This window comes from Tachyglossus aculeatus, chromosome 2 (assembly GCF_015852505.1).
Source record: "Tachyglossus aculeatus isolate mTacAcu1 chromosome 2, mTacAcu1.pri, whole genome shotgun sequence".
NCBI classification, from domain to species: domain Eukaryota; kingdom Metazoa; phylum Chordata; class Mammalia; order Monotremata; family Tachyglossidae; genus Tachyglossus; species Tachyglossus aculeatus.
The window spans coordinates 97,953,073-97,975,313 of NC_052067.1; the positions used below are offsets into that span (position 1 = coordinate 97,953,073).

General features: G+C 41.9%; 1 protein-coding gene across 7 annotated transcripts in view; it reads left to right on the plus strand.

Annotated features, from left to right (window-relative positions):
- FAM184A (family with sequence similarity 184 member A) overlaps positions 1-22,241 on the plus strand; it is a 124,252-nt gene that overhangs the window by 75,358 nt on the left and 26,653 nt on the right. For 4 of the 7 annotated variants that reach the window (XM_038766733.1, XM_038766750.1, XM_038766775.1 and 1 more), the window contains exons 10-15: positions 4,059-4,100; positions 8,739-8,951; positions 11,129-11,282; positions 16,749-16,876; positions 18,552-18,736; positions 19,239-19,385. In XM_038766733.1, coding sequence (XP_038622661.1) covers positions 4,059-4,100; positions 8,739-8,951; positions 11,129-11,282; positions 16,749-16,876; positions 18,552-18,736; positions 19,239-19,385 — 869 coding nt within the window. The remainder of the gene's footprint in view (positions 1-4,058; positions 4,101-8,738; positions 8,952-11,128; positions 11,283-16,748; positions 16,877-18,551; positions 18,737-19,238; positions 19,386-22,241) is intronic. The other 3 variants (XM_038766758.1, XM_038766741.1, XM_038766767.1) reach the window with 3 other exon arrangements.

Sequence of the window (22,241 nt, forward strand, 5' to 3'; positions counted from 1 at the left end):
CCTTCTCTCCTTCTACATCCCAGCCTGCACATGCCCCTCCTCTGATACTAACCTTCTCACTCTGCCTGTATCTAGCCTGTTCCGCCGCTGACCCCGGCCCATGTTCTACCTCTGGCATGGAATGCCCTTTCTCCTCAAGTCCGCCAGACAATCACTCTCTCCCCTTTCAAAGCCCTACTGAAGGCACACCTCCTCCAAGAGGCCTTCCCAGACTAAGCCCCACTTTCCCTCATCTCCCACTCCCCTCTACATCACCCTGACTTGCTTGCTTTGGTCTTCCCCCTCCCCTTCAAAGCCCCACCCACAGCATTTATGTACATATCTGTAATTTTATTTATTTGTATTGATGTCTGTCTCTTCCCTGCCCAGACTATGAGCTCGTTGTGGCAGGGGTTGTCACTCTCATCTCCCACCCACAGCGACACCATGAACGCGTCTCTCCCAGAACACCCCACCGCCATGAGAAGCAGCATGGCTCAGTGGAAAGAACACGGGCTTGGGAGCCAGTGGTTGTGGGGTCAAATCCCGGCTCCGCCGCTTGTCAGCTGTGTGACTTTGGGCCAGTCACTTCACTTCTCTGTGCCTCAGTGACCTCATCTGTAAAATGGGGATGAAGACTGTTAACATCACGTGGGACAACCTGATCACCTTATATCCTCCCCAGCACTTAGAACAGTGCTTTGCACATAGTAAGAACTTAACAAATGCCATCATTATTATTATCTGCAATCGTTCTGGTAATGTATTCATAGAGTTTTCTTGGTAAAAAATGCGGAAGTGGTGTACCATTGCCTCCTTCAGTGCAGTAAACTTGAGTCTCCCCCATCAACTCTCTCTCATGCCACTGCTGCCCAGCACAGGTGAGTCTTAACTTGTAGCAGATCGCCTTCCGCTCACTAGCCATGTCCCAAGCTAGGAATGGAATGGATACGTCTCTGCTTGACTCTCCCTCCTGTAGTCAAGACTGGTAGAGTACTGGAAACTCCAGGTACGACCCTAAGAGGGGAGTAACTCATGCATATGTCCCCTTTTCCTGCTCCCTATCTGAAATTTAATTTAGTGTCCGTCTCCCTTGCTAAATTGCCCAGAATATCTTTGTACAGAAATGCTCTGGCCATGTCACTCCCCTCCTCAAATATCTCCAGTGTTTGCCTGTCAACCTACGAGTCAAACAAAAACTCCTCACTTTTGGCTTCAAGGCTGTCCATCACCTCGCCCCCTCCTACCTCACCTCCCTTCTCTCCTTCTCCAGCCCAGCCCGCACCCTCTGCTCCTCTGCCGCTAACCTCCTCACTGGGCCTCGTTCTCGCCTGTCCCGCCCTCGACCCCCGGCCCAAGTCCTTCCCCTGGCCTGGAATACCCTCCCTCCACACATCCGCCAAGCTAGCTCTCTTCCTCCCTTCAAAGCCCTACTGAGAGCTCACCTCCTCCAGGAGGCCTTCCCAAACTGAGCTCCCTTTTTCCTCTCCTCGTCCCCATCCCCCACCCTCTGCGCTACCTCCCTCCCCTCCCTGCATCACTTGTATATATTTATATGGATTTATTACTCTATTTTACTTGTACATATTTACAATTCTATTTATTTTGTTAATGATGTACATATAGCTATAATTCTATTTGTTCTGACGATTTTGACACCTGTCTACATGTTTTGTTGTCTGTCTCCCCCATGAGCCCATTGTTGGGTAGGGACCGTCTCTATATGTTGCCGACTTGTACTTCCCAAGCGCTTAGTACAGTGCTGTGCACACAGTAAGCACTCAATAAATATGATTGAATGAATGAATGAATATTCAGAGATATTATTATTTGATACCTTTCCGAGAGAGATGAGGAGCCCAAATTTAAATCAAAAATTGAATTTGCAGTGCTTTCATACTCTCTGAATTTTTATATTTTATTCTTCTAACCCTAATCTCTGAATTTACTGAAAGCATCCTAATATACAATTTCCCCTTGCAAAGCAAGTGACAGTAAGCATAATTGGTAGTGAACCCAGATCTGGGCAAGTGATTTTCTGATTTCAAGTTTCATAACAAATGTCATTTGGGCAGCAAACATTAGAGAAAGAGCAGTGTACTCTTATGGTGCTAAGTAATTCTTAAGCTCTTTCCTTGAAAAAACTGGTAAAGTATCTTCTGATCATTTCTTTTCCCATTATAGTACTTCAAAAGGAACAGGGATATTAATTTCGATGCCCTGGAAGCTTTCTCCCTTAAGGACAAAGTTAAGGTGATCCAAAAGCACAGGGAAAGACAGTTTGAAGTCTTTGGGGAGAGATTATTACTAATGAGTGAATGTTGTAACATCAATTCATTATCCATGTGAAGTACTTTGAATTTAACTGAAGGGTGAAAAAATGTTTGAACAGTTGCAACGGTGTTCTGTTTATAATTGTGTAATGTATGCAAAATCCATGTGTAAAAGCACATCTGTTCTAGCCTGTCATTCTGTGGCATCTGGCCCTACAGTGCATGAGTTGCTCAGGCAGAAAAGTAAGAAGAGATCATAATTAAGAGAGAAATGAACTCATCCCTAAATCCTCTTCCATTGGAACCCTGCCAGAAAGAACTTGCAGTGTTATGATACATTTTCAGAATTTCCTATTTTTTTAACCGAAGTAAATCTCTGGGACATCCTCTGACAAATGTAACGGCTCTCAAAGGAAGAGGCGGTTGTTTTTTTCCAGAACAGAATATTAGATATTTCCCACGTCATGGGTTTGTGTTCTAAGTTTTTGAAATTTACCCCTGTTGTAACACTTTTTAAGCTCTTTTCAAACTCAGAAACATGTTTCTTTTTTCAAACTGCATGTTTCTTTTCCCACATTACAATGATATTTCAAATTTTAATAGTAAATGGATCACTGCATTCCTTGGCTCATTTCCCTAATAGCCCAAATGCAATGCACACCTGCTTCCTTCTGCATATTCAAGCAGTTCCAGATTTTGTACTTATTCTTGCAGAAGCATTTTTGCTATGTCTTCATTTCTTTCGAGTTGTCCAGGGTTTCTGGCAACGACACAGAAAGAACAATCTTTCTGAGTGCATCATAGGTTGTGGGCTTTGGCTCTCTTACAGTTAGACATGCCATAGGTCAGTTGCATTTGTCAGTGGCATCTTCTTTAAGCTTAAAGCAAACACATCAATCAATCAACCAATAGTATTTATTGAGTGCCTACTATGGGAAAAACAATGTACTAAGCACTTGGGGGAGTACGGTATTGCAGAGTTGGTAGACATGTCCCTTGCCTGTGAGGAACTTGCAGTCTTGAGGAGGAGAGAGTTATTAAAATAATCAGTCATGTTTACTGAGTATTTACTGTGTGCATAGCACTGAATAAGCACTTGGGAGAGTACAATACAACAAAGTTGTAGACAGGTTCCCTGCCCACAACAAGCTTACAGTCTAGAGGAGGAGACCCACTAATAGAAGCAGCATGGCATAGTGGATAGAGAATGGGTCTGGGAATCAAAAGGTCATAAATTCTAATCCCAGCGCTGCCACATGTCTGCTTTGTGAACTTGGGCAAGTCACTTCACTTCTCTGTGCCTCAGTTACCTCATCTGTAACTCATTTTATTTATTTGTATTCAAGTCTGTCTCCTTAACTCTAGACTATAAATTCATTGTGGGCAAGGAATGTGTCTGCGTATTGTTGTATTGTACTGTCCCATGCTCTTAGTACAGTGCGCTACATGCAGTAAGCGCTCAATAAATACCATTCAATGAATGAATGAATAAAATGGGGACAAGGACTGTGTCCAACCCAACTTGCTTGTATCCACCCTGGTGCTTAATACAGTGCTTGGCACATATTAAGTGCTTAACAAATACCACATTTATTAATTATTACTATCAATATAAAGTAGGTATATCAGTGCTGTGGAGCTTAGGGTGAGGTGACTATCAAGTACTTAAAGGGTACAGATCCGAGTTCATTGATGAAGGGGAAGGGAGAGTGAGTAGGATAAAAGAGGGCATAGTCAAGGAAGACTTCTTGGAGGAAATGTGATTTCTGAATGTTTCCCTTTATTCCTTTGATCTTTTCTTCATAGCGGCACTGTCTCGGTGAAGCTTTGCATAAATCTATCAACAATGTAAGTGAAGCTGCACTTAAACAGTCTGTACACAAGGGCATGTTTGCACTTCCCAACTTGCTTACTTTACTGCCATTGCTTTAAAGCTCTAGCCTGTGATATCAAAGACTAACATAGTTAACAAGAGGATCTGTTCACATGTGATTAATAACAGCTTCTGTTCTGCATCCACTCATTTCATTCGTGCACAGGCTTGTTATAAAACACTTCAGCATACTAACAGACAAATCACACTTGTACCAGATCAATTCCTTGTTTTGAATATTTATCAGAAGCATAAGAGTGATGATGCATTTTTTTCATTCTTGGGGAAAATCTATTGAATGAATCCTTTGAATAACATAAAAACTGGGGGAATTGATTAAGAAGAAACAGAGGGTGAATTAAGGCGGAACCTAATATCAGATCATTCCCATCTATTTTTCAGTTTCTAGTTGCTAAGATTTCATATCAACATAGATTCAAAGTCCTCAGTTTAAGAAGATATGCCTAATAGTTGGAACCTTAGATAATTTGTATTAGCTTTAGGTATTCAGTAATATTTTGGAATTTTAAGACTTAAAAGAAATGCACAGTGAGGCTCAATATCTTGGTTGCAGCATAACTTGATTTTACCTGTGATGGATACAAGTACAGTTTGAATCATCACGGTCGTATTTTATTTGTAGGGATGTATTTAAAGCCTTTCCTTTTAAATGTACATCTTTTCCTTATGTAAGGCCCCGAGAATGAGAAAAAAGTTAATCTGAACTGGATATCAAGTTATTTCTTTGGAGGTAATGCCATAAACAGATTGTAATTATGATTCCTCCAAGAGACAAAGAAAATGCTACAGAGTTCCTAAGCCTAAAGAATGTTCCAATCCAGTAACTGTCATTTGTGGCCAAGCTAGGAAATGTATGGATAATTTTAAAATATTGAGTGAAAATGCTTTCTACCTGCCTTAGATGGGAGCATTTACCATAGAGTTTAGATCTTGGTTCAAATCAAAGCATTCCAGTTTTCACCAAAATAGTTAATATGTAAAGACTAGAAGTATCTGAAGGGGAAAAAAAATTTATGCCTTTCAAACACAGTGCAGTTGTCTGCCCTCAGTTTCAAGTACTGGCAGTTTAAGGTTCCTACCAAGTCAAGAGGTAGCAAAAATACCTTTAAAGTGTTTTCAAATTCCTACCAACTTGGCATAAAACTCTTTCCATACTCAGGAAAACCTTGTTTTAGCTGATGTTGGTGATTTGGAGCAGTTGTTAGCCTTCAACTTCCCATGTTGCCCTCTTGTTCTTTTAATAAAAAAAATTAGATAATCCAAACCCAGTTATTGAAAATCTGTGTATTATGGTTGCTTGTTTTTCAAATTAACAGGGTTTTCCTATTTCATTTCACAATACTGAATTCAAGTGGTTTAATTACAGTCTATGAAAAAGGACTGATTCATTTTGCATTGCTTTAACTCATTATTTTTGCTTTTAAAGTGCCATATAATTTTTAAGCTAAATGCAGTCTGGCAATTTTATGCAACTCTAACAAATTCATTTATAGAAGAAACCAAATACATTAAACTGCATGATAAATGCTTTGTGCAAAGTTCATACTACTGCCTTTGATATGAACCCCTAGCTGTAGCTAAATAACCCTAAAATGTAACTGAAGTAAAAGGATGCTAATTTAGAGTGCTTTCATCTTAACAAGAGCACTTATGATTATAAAATGTTCAAATGACTTCTTTTTAAACTGGTAATGGTTTAAAATGTGTATTCACATAATTTCAAAGGTATCCAATTATGTATATATCTTATTTGCTTTACCCTCATATGTGTGAATATATGACCCCAGGAAATAACCAAGACAATAATGCGCTACAGTTTCAGCATTTGTGGCAATGACATAGGAGCACAATTCTATTTAGTTTGCAGCTTTAGGTTCTTTTGATGCTAATACCTATAATGCTAAACCCTGGAGAACAGTAGAGGCCCCCTGCAGAAGCTGGATTGGTTTCTATGGTGACAAATCTCAGCAAGGTACTCAAAACACTTAAAGGACATGATCAAGTACATCTATTCTCCACTGTGTTTGCAATTTTACAAGCTGAAGCTTCCTGGTTCAAATGATTTTTCGATTGGGAAATGTCCATTTCTCTCAGGCAACCATCACCATATGTTCTCTCAGAACACCAGAGCCATAGACCAGGGACCAACAAGAGACCAGAGATGGAGAACTTTGATGCTGCTCCTCTGGAGAAACGTACAATCTAAAGTGCTGATTGGCCTATAGCTTTCTTTTCATGTTTTCTCTTCCTCCTCCTTCTCTTTCTCCTCCTCTTCCTTCTCCTCCTCCTTCTTCTTCTCCCCCTCCCTTCCTCCTCCTCCTTCTCCTCTGCTTCCCCTTCCTTCTCCTCCTCCTCTTCCTTCTCCTCCTATTCCTTCTTCTCCTGTTCCTCCTCCTTCTTTTCTTCCTCCTCCTCCTTCTCCTCCTGCTCCTCCTCATCCTCAGCTCCCATAATTCAGAAATATGTTTTCTTGGTCCATTTCCCATTGTCCTAACAGAGTCAATCAAAACATGGCTTCACTTTCTCTGAGTTGGATTTCTGTTCTAATGAGAAACAACATTGCCAATCTTCAAAATTTACGAGACTGGAGTTTCTCAGATTGGAAGAAAGCATCTGATGTCCATATGCTGTCATAAAATTGCACTGAGCTAAAAATGGAAGTAGTCGATTTGTAATTCTGGTCCTGAGTTATGAATCAACTTTCAGTAGCAAAATATTCAAATTATTTGTATAGTTTGAATGGACAACCTTCCTACAGTTTCTTAATGGGTTTTAGGCTATTCCTGTTCATTATTCTTGTAAATTAGCCATCCCATATCAACTATTGTTTATTGTCTCCCATAATCATTTCTTAGAGAAGCTGCATGGCCTAGTGGATAGAGCATGGGACTGGGAGTCAGAAGGACCTGGGTTCTTATCCCAGCTCTGCCACTTATCTGCTGTGTGCCTTTGGGCAAGTCACTTCACTTCTCTGTGCCTCAGTTTCCTCATCTATAAAATGGGGATTAAGACTGTGAGCCCCATGTGGGACGTGGAATGTGTCCAATTAGCTTGAATCTACTCATGGCTCAGTGGAAAGAGCCTGGGCTTTGGAGTCAAATTTCATGGGTTCAAGTCCCGGCTCTGCCAATTGTCAGCTGTGTGACTTTGGGCAAGTCACTTAACTTCTCTGGGCCTCAGTTACCTCATCTGTAAAATGGTGATTAGGACTGTGAGCCCCTCATGGGAAAACTTGATCACCTTGTAACCTTCCCAGCGCTTAGAACAGTGCTTTGCACGTAGTAAGCACTTAATAAATTCCATCATTATTAATATTATGATTACTTGAGCACTAAGTACAGTGCCTGGCAAATAGTAAGCAGGGGAGAGTGACTAATATCAAGCTATTTCCTCATTCCATAGAGAAAAGTAGATTACTACCATTCTCTAAAATGGTACTACCATTTTACTACCTTTCTCTAAAATGCCACATGGTATGATAGGCACTTGTGGAAGTTCGTTAACATCTACAGAGCATGACAATTGTATTCACTGCCCCTACAGTGTATTAAATGGTACTCTTGAGCCCTGAAAGAGATACTGTGCCTTTGAAAGCACTTATTTTACTTGCCAAGTACAATTTATTAACAGAATCAGACTCATCATCTCCCTCCATATTAGTGGTCCTCCAGGAATTACTCTTCCTTCAGGGAAATATCTGGGGATGGTGCAATTCTGATCATGTGTATTCCAACAGAGAAGAATAAAAAGGAGGAAATGCATTTTCAGGGACAATAATAGAATACGGCCTGACTGCAATTTGAAAAGCGTTGTTTCCAAGAACTATTGATAGAATCATTAATGATGGAAACAGAGCTTGTTCTGTTGCAAAGGATTTTTTTAAATGTCCCCAGGAATTAAAAAATCTTAGAGAAATGTTTCTCAATCCATAGTATTTATTGAATGCTTTCTGTATGCAGAGCACTGTTCTAAGCACTTAGAGGAGCCCAGTTAAATTAGTAGACATGATCCTTGCTCTTATTAAGTAAAATCACCAAAAGCCCTTAGAGATGATCTTTTGATGCTTTTCTGAAAGATACAGCTTAGGTAAATTATTTTAGTTAGTGATGTTTGGTGAGTTCCTTAGAAGTGAAAGCCCTTTCTAGAAGTAAGCTGTGCTTCTGAGGTGAATAAACTCATTCAAGGTATCTTCAGTCCTCTGTTTCATATTATGCACATAACCTCTCAGTTTTCATTAAAATTCAACATGGTGAATATGATCATTAATATTCATTCCTGAAGAAATGATAACACTCTTGAAAATTCTAGCACCAAATAATACATTAAGGTTCCATTTGAGATTTTTTTCCTACCCTTCCAAAGATTCAGCTACTAAAAACATCTTATAAGGGAGTAAGTAGTAGACTAAAGAAGAATGACAGAGATGTAGACGTGATTTTTAATGTATCTGATTTGAATCTTTTATGGACAGTGTTGTAGATGGGAATCTCTTAAGAGGGCTTGGCACACTTAAAATCCCTTTTCCCCGAGAAGGGCAGTTCCTAACTTTTCTCTTCTATTTAACCCTCACCATTCACCGTTCTGTGGCTCAGATTTCCCTGCTGAAACAAAATCTGGAGATGCAGCTTTCCCAGTCCCAGAGCTCCCTGCAACAGCTGCAGACCCAGTTTACGCAGGAACGACAACGTCTTACCCAAGAACTTGAAGAACTAGAAGAGCAACACCAGCAAAGACACAAGTCTTTAAAAGAAGCACATGTTCTCGCATTCCAAAATATGGAGGAAACTAAAGAACAGGAACAAAAGGTATCTTTATCTTGAGATTAGATCTGGGATTAAATGTAACAGAATTCATTAAAAATCCACCAGTCAGTCAACTGTAAATTTTGAGCACTTACCGTGTGCAGAGCACTGTACTAAACACTTGAGAGAGTACAATGTAACAGTAAAGAGACACATTTCCTGTCCTCAACGAGCTTACAGTCTACAGACAAGCTTTTCATCGAAACATCTTAGCCATGTGGATAGAGCACGGGCATAAGAGTCAGAGGACCTGGGTTCTAATCCCAGCTCTGCCACTTGTCTGCTCTCTGACCTTGGGCAAGTCATTTAACTTCACTGGGCCTCAGTTTCCTCACCTGTAAAATGAGGATTGTCCTACTCCCTCCAATTTAAACTGTGAGTCTCATGTGGAGCAGGGACTGTGTCTGACCTGATTATCTCATATCTATCCCAGTGCTTAGTAAAATGTTTAGCACATAGTAAGTGCTTAATAAATACCATTATTATTATTGCTTCCACCTATGTATACTTTATTCTGTCTGCCTTCCCTATTAGATTGTAAAATGCTTGAGGACAAGGATCATGTCCACTAACTCTACTGGGCTCTTCCAAGTGCTTAGAACAATGCTTTGCATACAGAAGGCACTCAATAAATACTACTGATTGAGAAACATTCTCCATCCATCAGTAGAATTTACTGAGTGCCTAGTGTGTGTGCAGAACAGTGTACTGGGTTTGTGGTAGCGTACAATAGAAATTTAAACATTATCCCTGTCCTTATAAGCTTGCAATCTAATGGGGAGCTTAAAAATCAAGCTCTCCAACCCCCTAATCTCTGCCACTTGCCTGCTTTATGACCTTGGGCAAGGCACTTGACTTCTCTGTGCCTCAGTTACCTCATCTGTAGAGTGGGGATTAAGACTGAGCCCCATATGGGACAGGAACTGTGTCTAAGCTGGTTAGCTTCTATCCCCAGCCTCATTTCACTCCAGCCTTCCCCAAAACTAGCAGGACTTAGAGAAGCAGCGTGGCTCAGTGGAAAGAGTCAGAGGTCATGGGTTCAAATCCCATCTCTGCCAATTGTCAGCTGTGTGACTTTGGGCAAGTCACTTAACTTCTCTGTGCCTCAGTTACCTCATCTGTAAAATGGGGACTAAGACTGTGAGCACCCCCGCCGTGACAACCTGATCACTTTGTAACCTCCCCAGCGCTTAGAACAGTGCTTTGCACATAGTAAGCACTTAACAAATACCATTATTATTATTCATTCATTCAATCGTATTTATTGAGTGCTTACTGTGTGCAGATCACTGTACTAAGCGCTTGGGAAGTACAAGTTTGCAACATATACAGACGGTCCCTACCCAACAGCGGGCTCACAGTCTAGAAGGGGGAGACAGACAACAAAACAAAGCATATAAAATAAATAGAATGAATATGTACAAGTAAAATAAATTGAGTAATAAAGATGTACAAACATATATAAAGGTATATACATATATACAGGTTCATACAGTGTTTTCAGTACTTTAAAACTGAACAGAGAGGTTTTCTGGTCATCATCAGGAACTTCTTCATTGGGGGCGTGAAGAATCAGCTTCCAGCACCCACAGATCTCTCATATAAGCCCACTGTTGGGTAGGGACCATCTCTATATGTTGCCAACTTGTACTTCCCAAGCGCTTAGTACAGTGCTCTGCACACAGTAAGCGCTCAATAAATACAATTGAATGAATGAATGAATGTAAGAATGGTTTGGTGCCTGCAACCTTGGCGAAGCACCTGGCTTCCAGCTCCACGAGCATCCATGGGATGGGACACTTCCCCATCTCAGGGCTCCTCACTTGGTGGAGGCAGAGTGGGCTTCTCACACTCTGGACAGAGGCGCCCTGCAGCCATCCACTGCAAGTCTCAATTATTATTATACTTTCACGGTCCCTGGCTGCTCAACCCTGTAACAAGGTCAAACGTATTTTCCCCAGTGTGTCTCTAGCCTTTGATCTTTGAAGGCTCACAGATGCCATTCACCTCTCCATGGTTGGAGGGTGGGGCGGGCAGGGCAGGAAGGGGCACTCAGAGTTAATAAATGCAGTAAATTTGTTTAACTTTGGAGAAATTGTACCTTTCTTCTCACCTCTATTTTTTCATTTCCTCCAAACCTGATACAAATAAGTTTTTGCTTTATGTTCTTGGTTTTCTAGGCCCTTGAAAATCACTTACAACAAAAACACTTAGAAGAGCTTCAGTCCCTGAAAGATGCCCACAGGCAGTCAATGGAAGGTTTCAGGGTAGAAATGGAACAGGAACTTCAAACCCTTCGATTTGAACTGGAGGATGAAGGGAAGGCCATGCTAGGTAATTTCCAAATAACCCTGTTTCCACTTTTACTGTTCTTTCCCATTTTATCTATCTGTAATTGGTTTTAATGTCTCTCTCGCTCTTCCCTACTAGACTGTAAGTCCCTTGTGGACAGAGATCATGTCTACCACTTCCATTGTATGGTACTCCCCCAAGAAAAGTGCTCAAAAAACACTATCTGGACCTTCTGACTTCTAGTCCCATGCTCTATCCACTATGCCATGCTGCTTCCTACTACACCCCAGCTCCTCTAATGTCAACCAACTTCCTAAACCTTGATCTCATCAATCCCGCCAGGGACACCTTTCTTGTGTTGTATATATGTTGCCAACTTGTACTTCCCAAGTGCTTAGTACAGTGCTCTGCACACAGTAAGCGCTCAATAAATACGATTGATTGATTGATTGATTGATTGATTGATTGTGTCCTCCCTCTGGCCTGGAACTACCTCTCCCTTCCTGCCTGCCTGTCTGCCTGCCTTCCTTCCTGCCTTCCTTCCTCCCTCCCTTCCTTTCTCCCTCTCTTCCTTTCTCCCTCCCTCCCTCCCTCCCTCCCTTCCTCTCTTTCTCTCTTTCTTTCTCTCATTCTCTCTTTCTCCATTTCTCCTTCTCTCTTTCTTTCCTTTCTTTCCTTTTTTCTTTCATTTGCTAATAATAATAATAATGATGGCATTTATTAAGCGCTTACTATGTGCAAAGCACTGTTCCAAGCGCTGGGGAGGTTACAAGGTGATCAGGTTGTCCCAGGGGGGCTCGCAGTCTTCATCCCCATTTTACAGATGAGGTAACTGAGGCACAGAGAAGTGAAGTGACTTGCCCAAAGTCACACAGCGGACAAGTGGCGGAGTTGGGATTTGAACCCATGACCTATGACTCCAAAGCCCGTGCTCTTTCCACTGAGCCACGCTGCTTCTCTAACGTGCCTACTATGTGCCATGAGCTATTCCAAATGCTGGGGTAAAGAAGCAGCATGGCCTAGTGGCAAGAGCACAGTCTTGGGAGTCAGAGGTCGTGGGTTCTAATCCTGGCTCCACAACTTGTCTACTATGTGACAAGCCACATAATTTCTCTGTGCCTCAGTTACTTCATCTGTAAAATGGGGATTGAGAATGTGAGCCCCATGTGGGACAGGGACTGTGTTCAACCTGATTACCTTGAATCTACCCCAGCAATTAGAACCGTGCTTGGCACATAGTAAGCACTAAAGAAATACCATAATTATTATTATTATGCAAGGTAATCAGGTCAGACACACTCTGTGTCCCACATGGGGCTCATAGTATTTATCCCCATTTTACAGATGAGGTAACCGAGGCACAGAGAAGTGAAGTGACTTGCCCAAGGTGACACAGCGGATAAGAGGCAGAGCTGGAATTAGAATGCAAGTCCCTTGACTCCCAGGACTGTGCTCTATCCACTAGGCCATGCTGCTTCCAGTGGAAAGAGCACAGGCTTTGGAGTCAGTGGTCGTGGGTTCAAATCCCGGCTCCGCCAATTGTCAGCTGTGTGACCTTGGGCAAGTCACTTCACTTCTCTGGGCCTCAGTTCCCTCATCTGTAAAATGGGGGTTGACTGTGAGCCCCCCGTGGGACAACCTGATCACCTTGTATCCCCCCAGTGCTTAGAACAGTGCTTTGCACATAGTAAGCGCTTAATAAATGCCATCATTATTATTATTATTACAACAGACCACCACTCTCTCCACCTTCTATGCCTTATTAAAATCCCATCTCTTCCAAAAGGTCTTCCCTAAGCCCTCATTTCCCCTACTCCCTTTTCCTTCTACATCACCTACTCACTTGGATCTTTAGTCTTTAAGCACTTGATATTCACCCCATCCTGAACCCTACAGTACTTATTTACATATGCAGCGTGGCTCAGTGGAAAGAGCACGGGCTTTGGAGTCAGAGGTCATAGGTTCAAATTTGAGCTCCACAAATTGTCAGCTGTGTGACTTTGGGCAAGTCACTTAACTTCTCTGTGCTTCAGTTACCTCATCGGTAAAAGGGGGATTAAGACTTCTACTGCCCAGCCCGCACCCTCCGCTCCTCCACCACTAATCTCCTCACTGTACCTCGCTCTCGCCTGTCCCGCCATCGACCCCCGGCCCACGTCATCCCCCGGGCCTGGAAAGCCCTCCCTCTGCCCCTCTGCCAAGCTAGCTCTCTTCCTCCCTTCAAGGCCCTGCTGAGAGCTCACCTCCTCCAGGAGGCCTTCCCAGACTGAGCCCCTTCTTTCCTCTCCCCCTCGTCCCCCTCTCCATCCCCCCGTCTTACCTCCTTCCCTTCCCCACAGCACCTGTATATATGTATATATGGTTGTACATATTTATTACTCTATTTATTTATTTATTTTACTTGTACATTTCTATCCTACTTATTTTATTTTGTTGGTATGTTTGGTTCTGTTCTCTGTCTCCCCCTTTTAGACTGTGAGCCCACTGTTGGGTAGGGACTGTCTCTATGTGATGCCAATTTGTACTTCCCAAGCGCTTAGCACAGTGCTCTGCACATAGTAAGCGCTCAATAAATACGATTGATTGATTGATTGATTGACTGTGAGCCCCCGGTGGGATAACCTGATCACCTTGTAACCTCCCCAGCACTTAGAACAGTGCTTTTTACATAGTAAGCTCTTAATAAATGTCATCATTATTATTATATGTGCAATTAATTTTAATATCTTTCTCTCCCTCTCATCTGAATGCTCCTTCTGGGAAGGGAATGTCTCTGCCAATTCTGTTACAGTGTACTCTCCCAGGAGCATAGTACAGGGCTCTGCACACAGTAATCACTCAATAAATACCACTCATTGATTGATTGCCCTTTTCCAAGTCTGGCCAGTATCTGTGCACAGCCACCACATCATGGGCATTGTGTAAAGTTACCCTCCCTCTCATTTTTTAGTTGGGGGAGAAACAGACATTTAAAATCCAGCAGGAGGGTCCACAGATACACATATCTGTAAGATGAGGGAAACAGAATTCAGACTTGGCAAACGTGAATCCAGAGCAGCATGGCCTAGTGGGTAGAGCACAGTCTTGGGAGTCAGAAGGATCTGGGTTCTAATCTTGGCTCCTCCACTTGTCTGCTGTGTGACCATGGACAAGTCACTTCACTTCTCTGTGCCTCAGTTCCCTCATCTGTAAAATTCATTCATTCATTCATTCAATCGTATTTACTGAGTGCTTACTGGGTGTAGAGCACTGTATTAAGCGCTTGGGAAGTACAAGTTGGCAACATATAGAGACGGTCCCTACCCAACAATGGGCTCACAGTCTAGAAGGGGGAGATAAAATGGGGATAAAGAGTGTGAGCCCCATGTTGGACAGGCACTGTGTCTAACCTGTTTACCGTGTATCTACCTTGGCACTCAGAACAGTGCTTGGTACTTAGTAAGTGCTCAACAACTACTAGAAACTAAAACAAACTATGGCTGTGTGTTTTAGCCAGTAAAAATTATCTCACCCTCAGTTTTTTCACCTTAGAAATCACTCCTTTCAATCAATCAGTGGTATTTATTGGGTGACTACTGTGTACAGATCACTGTACTAAGCACTTGGGAGAGTACAACACAACAGAGTCGGTAGACTGGTTTCCTGTCCACCGTGAGCTCAAAGTCTAGACGGGATGGTGGATAGAAGTGTTCTCACCCCAGTCTGAGATTTAGCACACCTAATTTTCCTATAACAAGGGTGCTCCATTCATGACCCACCTTACTTTGAAGAAAACTCATAGTACCTGCACCTTAAAGTCACACCATGAGCATGCACACAACCGTGTCTTCAGACACAACACTGCGATCCGCCCAAACGCCTGTTTGGGAAGGACCTTACCTAGCAACTTTCTATCTGAAGTGCAACGTGAAAACAGGACTTCTGGAGGAACCGAAAACAGTGTTTGGAGAGAAGTCACCTTAGATGGCGTCTCTGAATCAAGAATGACAGATGAGCCTCCATCTTGGAACTTGAGGGCAAAAAAAAACCCTAAAAAGGAAATTAGTACCATGCTAGTGGCTTTTTCATCTCCATTTGCACCCTCTCATGTTTTCATGGGTATGTTCACACCTCAGAGAGCAGTGAACGAGTAGGTGGACAGAGGTGCAGTACACTGAGAAGAGCATGTGTAGTCTTCACCCATGTTAAGCCAGTTTCAGGTAGTCATGGCAATAGGGAAGCAGCGTGGTCTAGTGGGTAGAACACAGCCAGGGAACCAGAAAGGTCTGGGTTCTAATCCTAGCTCTGCCACTTGTCTGCGGTGTGACCTTGGGCAAGTCACTTAACATATCTGTGCCTCAGTTACCCCAGCTATAAAGTGGGGGTTAAGACTATGAGCTCCATGTGAAGCAGAGACTGTGTCCAACCTAATTAGGTAAATACCCTGGCATTTAGAACAGCGCTTGACACATAGTAAGTACTTAACAATTGCCATCATCACCGTTGTCCTCAATAGAACCCAGTGCTCTTTCTGCTGAACCAACAGAGGGCTAGAAGTTACACTTACTGAATCTCCCACACCAATCAATCAGTCAGTGGTATTTATTGAACACTTACTATGAGCAGAGCATTGAACTAAGCGCTTGAAAGAATAGAATATAACAGTTTGTAGACACATTCCCTGCCCACGAGGAGCTTACATCTAGTTGGGGAGACATTAATTATTTATTTATTTTACTTGTACATATTTATTCTATTGATTTTATTACATTAATATGTTTTGTTTTGTTGTCTGTCTCCCCCTTCTAGACTGTGAGCCCACTGTTGGGTAAGGACCGTCTCTATATGTTGCCAGCTGGTACTTCCCAAGCGCTTAGTACAGTGCTCTGTGCACAGTAAGCGCTCAATAAATACGATTGAATGAATGAATGAATATTAATATAAATGAATAAGTTACAGATACGTGCTGTCGGGCTGAGGGAGGGGTGAATAAAGGGTACAAATCCAAATACAAGGGTGTCACAGAAGGGAGAGAGAGTTGAGGAAATGGGGGGTTTAGTTGGGGAAGGTGTCTTGGAGAAGATGTGATTGTAATTAGGCTTTAAATAGTCTGTTGGATTTGGAGCCGGGAGAGAATTTCGGTCCAGGGGGAGGAAGTGGGCAAGGGGTCAGCTGCAAGATAGATGAGATCCAGGTACAGTGAATAGTTTGGAGTTAGAGGTGTGAAATGAACTTACTGGGTTGAGGTAGGAAGTCAATGAGGTAATCACCAATTCCTTAGACAATCCATTGTAGTTCAAGGAAATTTTTCTGTGGAAACAGTAAACAGATTTGAGGCTGCTTTGCTTTTGAATTTCGATATCGTTTCCCAAAGACCTTTGTAATAACTAAGTGATCAAAAATACTTTTATGAACAGATGCAATTGATATTAGTTTCCAGTACAGTATCGTATTCTGTAACATTTGTGCTATTTCACTAATGTAGCCATAAAGCTTTGGAAACTTTATTTTTTTTTTCATGAAAACTAGCTTCTTTACGGTCAGAACTTAATCATCAACATGCAGCTACAATCGACCTGCTGAGGCATAATCATCAACAGGAATTGGCAACTGCTCAAATGGAACTAGAAAGAAGTGTAGAACTCAGCAGGAGACAGGTAAATGACGTTCTTTCATCTGGAAAACCATCACAAATTAAGATTCCTTGATTTTTTTTTTTGTCATTTTGAAGGTCTTAATGTAGGAATCAGTGCTCTCATGATGGGTAGTCTTATATGTTAAAGGTTTTGATCTTTAGATTTGCAAAGTCACATTTTTAAAAGCTGGTTTTTCCTGATGAAGCAGCATTCATTTTCATTCATTATCGAGAAGCAGCATGGCTCAGTGGAAAGAGCACGGACTTTGGAGTCAGAGGTCATGGGTTCAAACTCTGGTTCCGCCAATTGTCAGCTGTGTGACTTTGGGCAAGTCACTTAACTTCTCTGTGCCTCAGTTACCTCATCTGTAAAATGGGGATGAAGACTGTGAGCCCCACGTGGGACAATCTTATCACCTTGTATCCTCCCCAGCACTTAGAACAGTGCTTTGCACATAGTAAGCGCTTAACAAATGCCATTATTATTATTTTATTATATGCTGAATGAAGTGTTAATACCTTGTTCCCTTTATTTCAGTTGAAGGTGTTAAATTTAGCATTTGTACCACAAGAATTTTTTATCCTTGAAGCGTAAAATTTTATCCATAGAAAAATCTAAATTAAAGCATCGAATTGTTATTTTGAATAATCTGTATTGAAGAAAAATCCAAAAAGAGACCACCTTCTATAATGAAACACTTTATTAAAATGAAGGAATGTGCTGAAATCTTATTTATTGTTTCCTCTCTGCCAACTGTTTAATGCTCATGCATTAAAGGCTAGAAGTGTTTTCCCCGTTCTAAGATACTGCGGTGAATTTCATTCTTATCAACTGATTGAAATGGCATGATTAATGGATTAATTACAGCAGCTTTTTTGTCCCTTAGTGCTTGGGAAAAAGCTAAATGGGCATGGAGAGGAGAGAGAGAATGCCTGATTCTCCTCCCTTGCAATTAGCCCACTTCCCCAGATAAGAGGGTGGTGGTTCAGATAAGAGGAGAGGTCACACAGCACTGACATCAGGCCCAGCTGGGGAACACTGGAAATGCCCGTTTTTGGAGACTTCCATGTAGTGTGGTGCCAATTAGCACATCTTTACCACTTGCTACCTAGAGGAAAAATCCCTGTTGACCTGTGACATGTTCTAGACCACTGCCCATTTCCTTGACCGGAGATACACAAACAGCCCCATCCTTGGAGGGGGTGATGGTCTGTGTTCCAAAAGAGTGCGTCAATCAATCAATCGTATTTATTGAGCGCTTACTGTGTGCAGAGCGCTGTACTAAGCACTTGGGAAGTATAAGTTGGCAACATGTAAAAACAGTTCCTACCCAACAGTGGGCTCACAGTCTAGAAGGACCTTCTGGACTTTGTGCTCCCTTATGCAACCTGCTGCCATCCACCACTGAATTTTTATCCTCCTCCTCCTCCCCTCCTGTTCCTGCCCCTGCCCTTGGGCTGCCCCCAATCTTCAACTTCTATTCCGCTCCTCTCTTCCCCATTAGTGTGCTGGAGAGCAAGAAGCCTGAGTATCTCTTAGTAACTCAGAACTACTTTTCAAATAAAATGTAAAATTTAGGATTTTGGAACATTTTATTAAGAATAATAATGATAGTATTTGTTAAGCGCTTGCTATGTGCCAAGCACTATTCAAGTGAATACTAGTGTAATAATAAGCTGTGATTATCTTTTGACAGGACAAAGAATATATGTGTCGAATATCAGATCTCCAAAATGAATTAAGGCACCGAGAACACCATATCTCTGAACTAGATAAGGAGATTCTGAATCTCCACAAAAATACAAGCGCACTAACCAAGGAACTGGAATTTAAAGGGAAAGAAGTTCTCAGGATACGAAGTGAATCTAACCAGCAGATTAGGTATGCGTTTTTCACCCCCTGCGTCAAAATGTTTAGTTACCCACTGGCGTTTTCCACTTCACAGTGGAAAATGAAAAAATTCACAGAATAATACTTGCCCACTAGGTATTTGCCTCTTAAGAAATTTTAAAACTATTCTGAAATAACCACATCTCTAACATGCATAGGTAGGAGGCAATCATTCTGGAAAGAGTCAGCGATCACTGTTTCATCTTGTCCCATTAATTGTGATATATGAAAAATGTAAATGGAATATTTTATAGTTTGAATATGTACTTGAATTTTGGAGATTTAAAAGTCCACTGAAATCTGTTTTGAAATGTTGTTAAAAAAAATAAAGGAGAGAACTTTTCCAAGCTAGAAGATTAGAGCAAAGTAAGTAACGTAATTTAGGACGTTTCGTGATTTATGTCTGTGTAATTCCTAAATCCATTTCAAATCTGGCAAAATAACAAAGCTGACTTTAGCACCATTTTTTCTTAATAAATAATAAATTAAACAGGATTCATGAGCAAGATTTAAGCAAGAGACATGAGAAAGAGCTGGATGTCTTGACAGCAGACCACCTCAGAGAAAAACAAACCTTGCTGACAGATTTTAATAAGACTCAAGAGCTACTCAAGGAAATTAATTCAGCTTTACAAATTTCGTAAGTTTCATGATATTAAAAAATAGTATGCGACTAAGCTTGACCGAAGATTGATTCATTGTGACACCAGCCTTGCTAATGACATTTTTTCCTCTCTGCTTGATAAAGAACTCTCTTAAATCTATATAATACAGATTACAAAACAAGCTTAATCAGTTAACTGTAAAGCATATTTTTATCGATTGTTTTGCTTCTACAATATTGTATATAAAAGGTATTAGACCAGAAGACCAGACACTAGCTGTCATGGCACCATGCTGATACCAAAACAGTAAACTTCTTCAGAACAAGCCTTTAGCGAATTATGAAATATTGTTGAACCAGCTTATAGCATCAGTCTTTGCTTCAAATTTATTTATACCTTAACAATCAAATGCTAAAGAATTCAGCTTCTAAACTCCCCCATCTCAAAGGAGCTGATTTCTCTAAACATTGGCATCTTTCGTGGAAACTAAAAGAAGAAAATCTGTTCTAATATGGATCCAGGCCATTTAAGTCACAGATTCTTTGGAGAGAAAAAAAAAAAAGAAAATGTTTTTTCTAAATGATGTATGGAGGGCACTAAATTAAATAAGCGTCAGTTCATCTCTCAGCTAAATGGATGTAATTAAGGGTCAAAAAGAATTTTGCCTCAGTGAAACGTGTTTGAAAGCTATCATCTCAAATTAGTGTGGTCAAACTTTGGGAATATAATTTTTAACAGCACTAAAACCTCCCTGAAAAATGACTCTTACTAAATTAGCAACTCCAATGCAGTTCAAATCAAAATCCAAACTAAACTCTGAGACTTTTGCCATACAAAGTTAGCCAGCCTATCTTTCCATCTCAAAGCCAAATCCATACTTTGGATTTGGATTTGGATTGCCCCTGGATTAGTGTAGCCATCAGTCACTCCTCAGTCAACCAGTGGTATTTATTGAGTGCTTACTATGTGCAGAACACTGAACTAAGTACTTACGAGAGTACAAAATGACAGAATTAGCAGACCCGTTCCCTGCCCGTAATGAGACTCCTCACACATCTCAGTGACACTTGTTAAATCATCTCTGTGTGACCTTGGGCAAATCACTTTACTTCTCTTTGCCTCAATTACCTCATCTGTAAAATGGGGTTGGAGACTGTGAGCCCCACATGGGACAGGTACTGTGTTCAACCCGATTTGCTTGTATCCGCCTCAGCGCTTAGTACAGTGCCAGGCACATAGTATGTGCTTAAGACATGCCATAATAATTATCATCTTTCTGTGCAGATGCTTGGAGTGCGTCAGATCCGTGCCTCCTCATTACTCTCCATTGCATTCCTCTGTCTAACATGTACTCTCCCAAGTGCTTAGTACAGTGCTTTGTTCAACATTCATTCAATCATAGTTTCTGAGCACTTACTGTGTGCAGAGCACTGCACTAAGGGCTTGGGAGAGTACAGTCAGCAATAAACAGTCACATTCCCTGCCTACAGCAGGCTTACAGTCTAGAGTGGGGGAGACAGACATCAATACAAATAAATAAAATTACAGATATGTACAGAAGTGCTGTGGGGCTGGGAGTGGGGAAGAGCAAAGGGAGCAAGTCAGGGCGACGCAGAAGGGAGTGAGAGATGAGGAAAAGTGGGGCTTAGTCTGGGAAGGCCTCTTGGAGGAGATGGGCCTTCAATAAAGCTTTGAAGGGAGGGAGAGTAATTGTTTGTCGGATTTGAGGAGGGAGGGCGTTCCAGGCCAGAGGCAGGACTTGGGCCAGGGGTTGGCAGCAAGACAGTACTTGCTAATCATTTAGTACAGTGTTCTGCACACTGTAAGTGCTCAATAAATGAAATTGAATAAATGCGATTGAATGAATGACAGGCGAGATGGAGACAGTGAGAAGGTTAGCACCAGAGGAGCAAAGTGTGCAGGCTGGGTTTTAGGAGGAGAGAAATGAGGTGAGGTAGGAGGGGGCAAAGTGTTGGAGTACTTAAAAGCCAATGGTGAGGAATTTTTGTTTGATGCAGAGGTAGAAGGGCAACCTATGGCATTTTTTGAGGAGGGGGGAGGCGACCTATCCTGAACGTTGATTGATTGATTATTTGATCCTACTTTGGGCTACCATGACTTCAATAGGTCTGCAACAGCTTCCATCAATGTATATGATTTCACTCAATTGTCCTTTACCCCTGTCCACAGCCCGCATTCTAGTGCCCACTGTTGGGTAGGGACTGTCTCTGTATGTTGCCAACTTGTACTTCCCAAGCGCTTAGTACAGTGCTGTGCACACAGTAAGCACTCAATAAATATGATTGATTGATTGATAGTGAAGCTAACTGTCATCCCTTCCTTCTGGGCCAACAGCCTCCAGGCCATATGCCCTCTCCCAAGCTGCTTCTCTCAAGACTCACTCACCTAAACCAAAAGAAGTTTGCCAATTCCCAGGCCTGTGCCAGCCCTGCAAAGGAGCCAGGGGATTCTGGGAGAGGCTCCAAATTGTAACCTAACTGTAAGACTTGAGGGGTAGCTGAGGTACAATTCCTCACTGTTCCTGGATCAGGGAAGTGGGCTCCGATAAAGCATTCTGTGGGTGGTAGGGGCAATGTGGCATCAGGAGGAAGGAGGGAGGTAGAGGAAGCAGGATGGCCTAGTGATAAAGAGCATGGTCCTGGGATTCAGAGTACCTGGATTCTAATCCCAGCTCTGCCTCTTGTCTTCTGGGTGACCTTGGGTAAGTCACTTAAATTGTCTGTGCTTCGGTTGCCTTATCTGTAAACCGGGAATTAAATCCTCCTCCTTCCGACTTAGGCTATGAGCCCTATGTGGGACAGGGACTATGTCCAATCTGATTACCTTGAATCTACTCCAGTGCTTAGGATAGTGATTGACACATAGTAAGG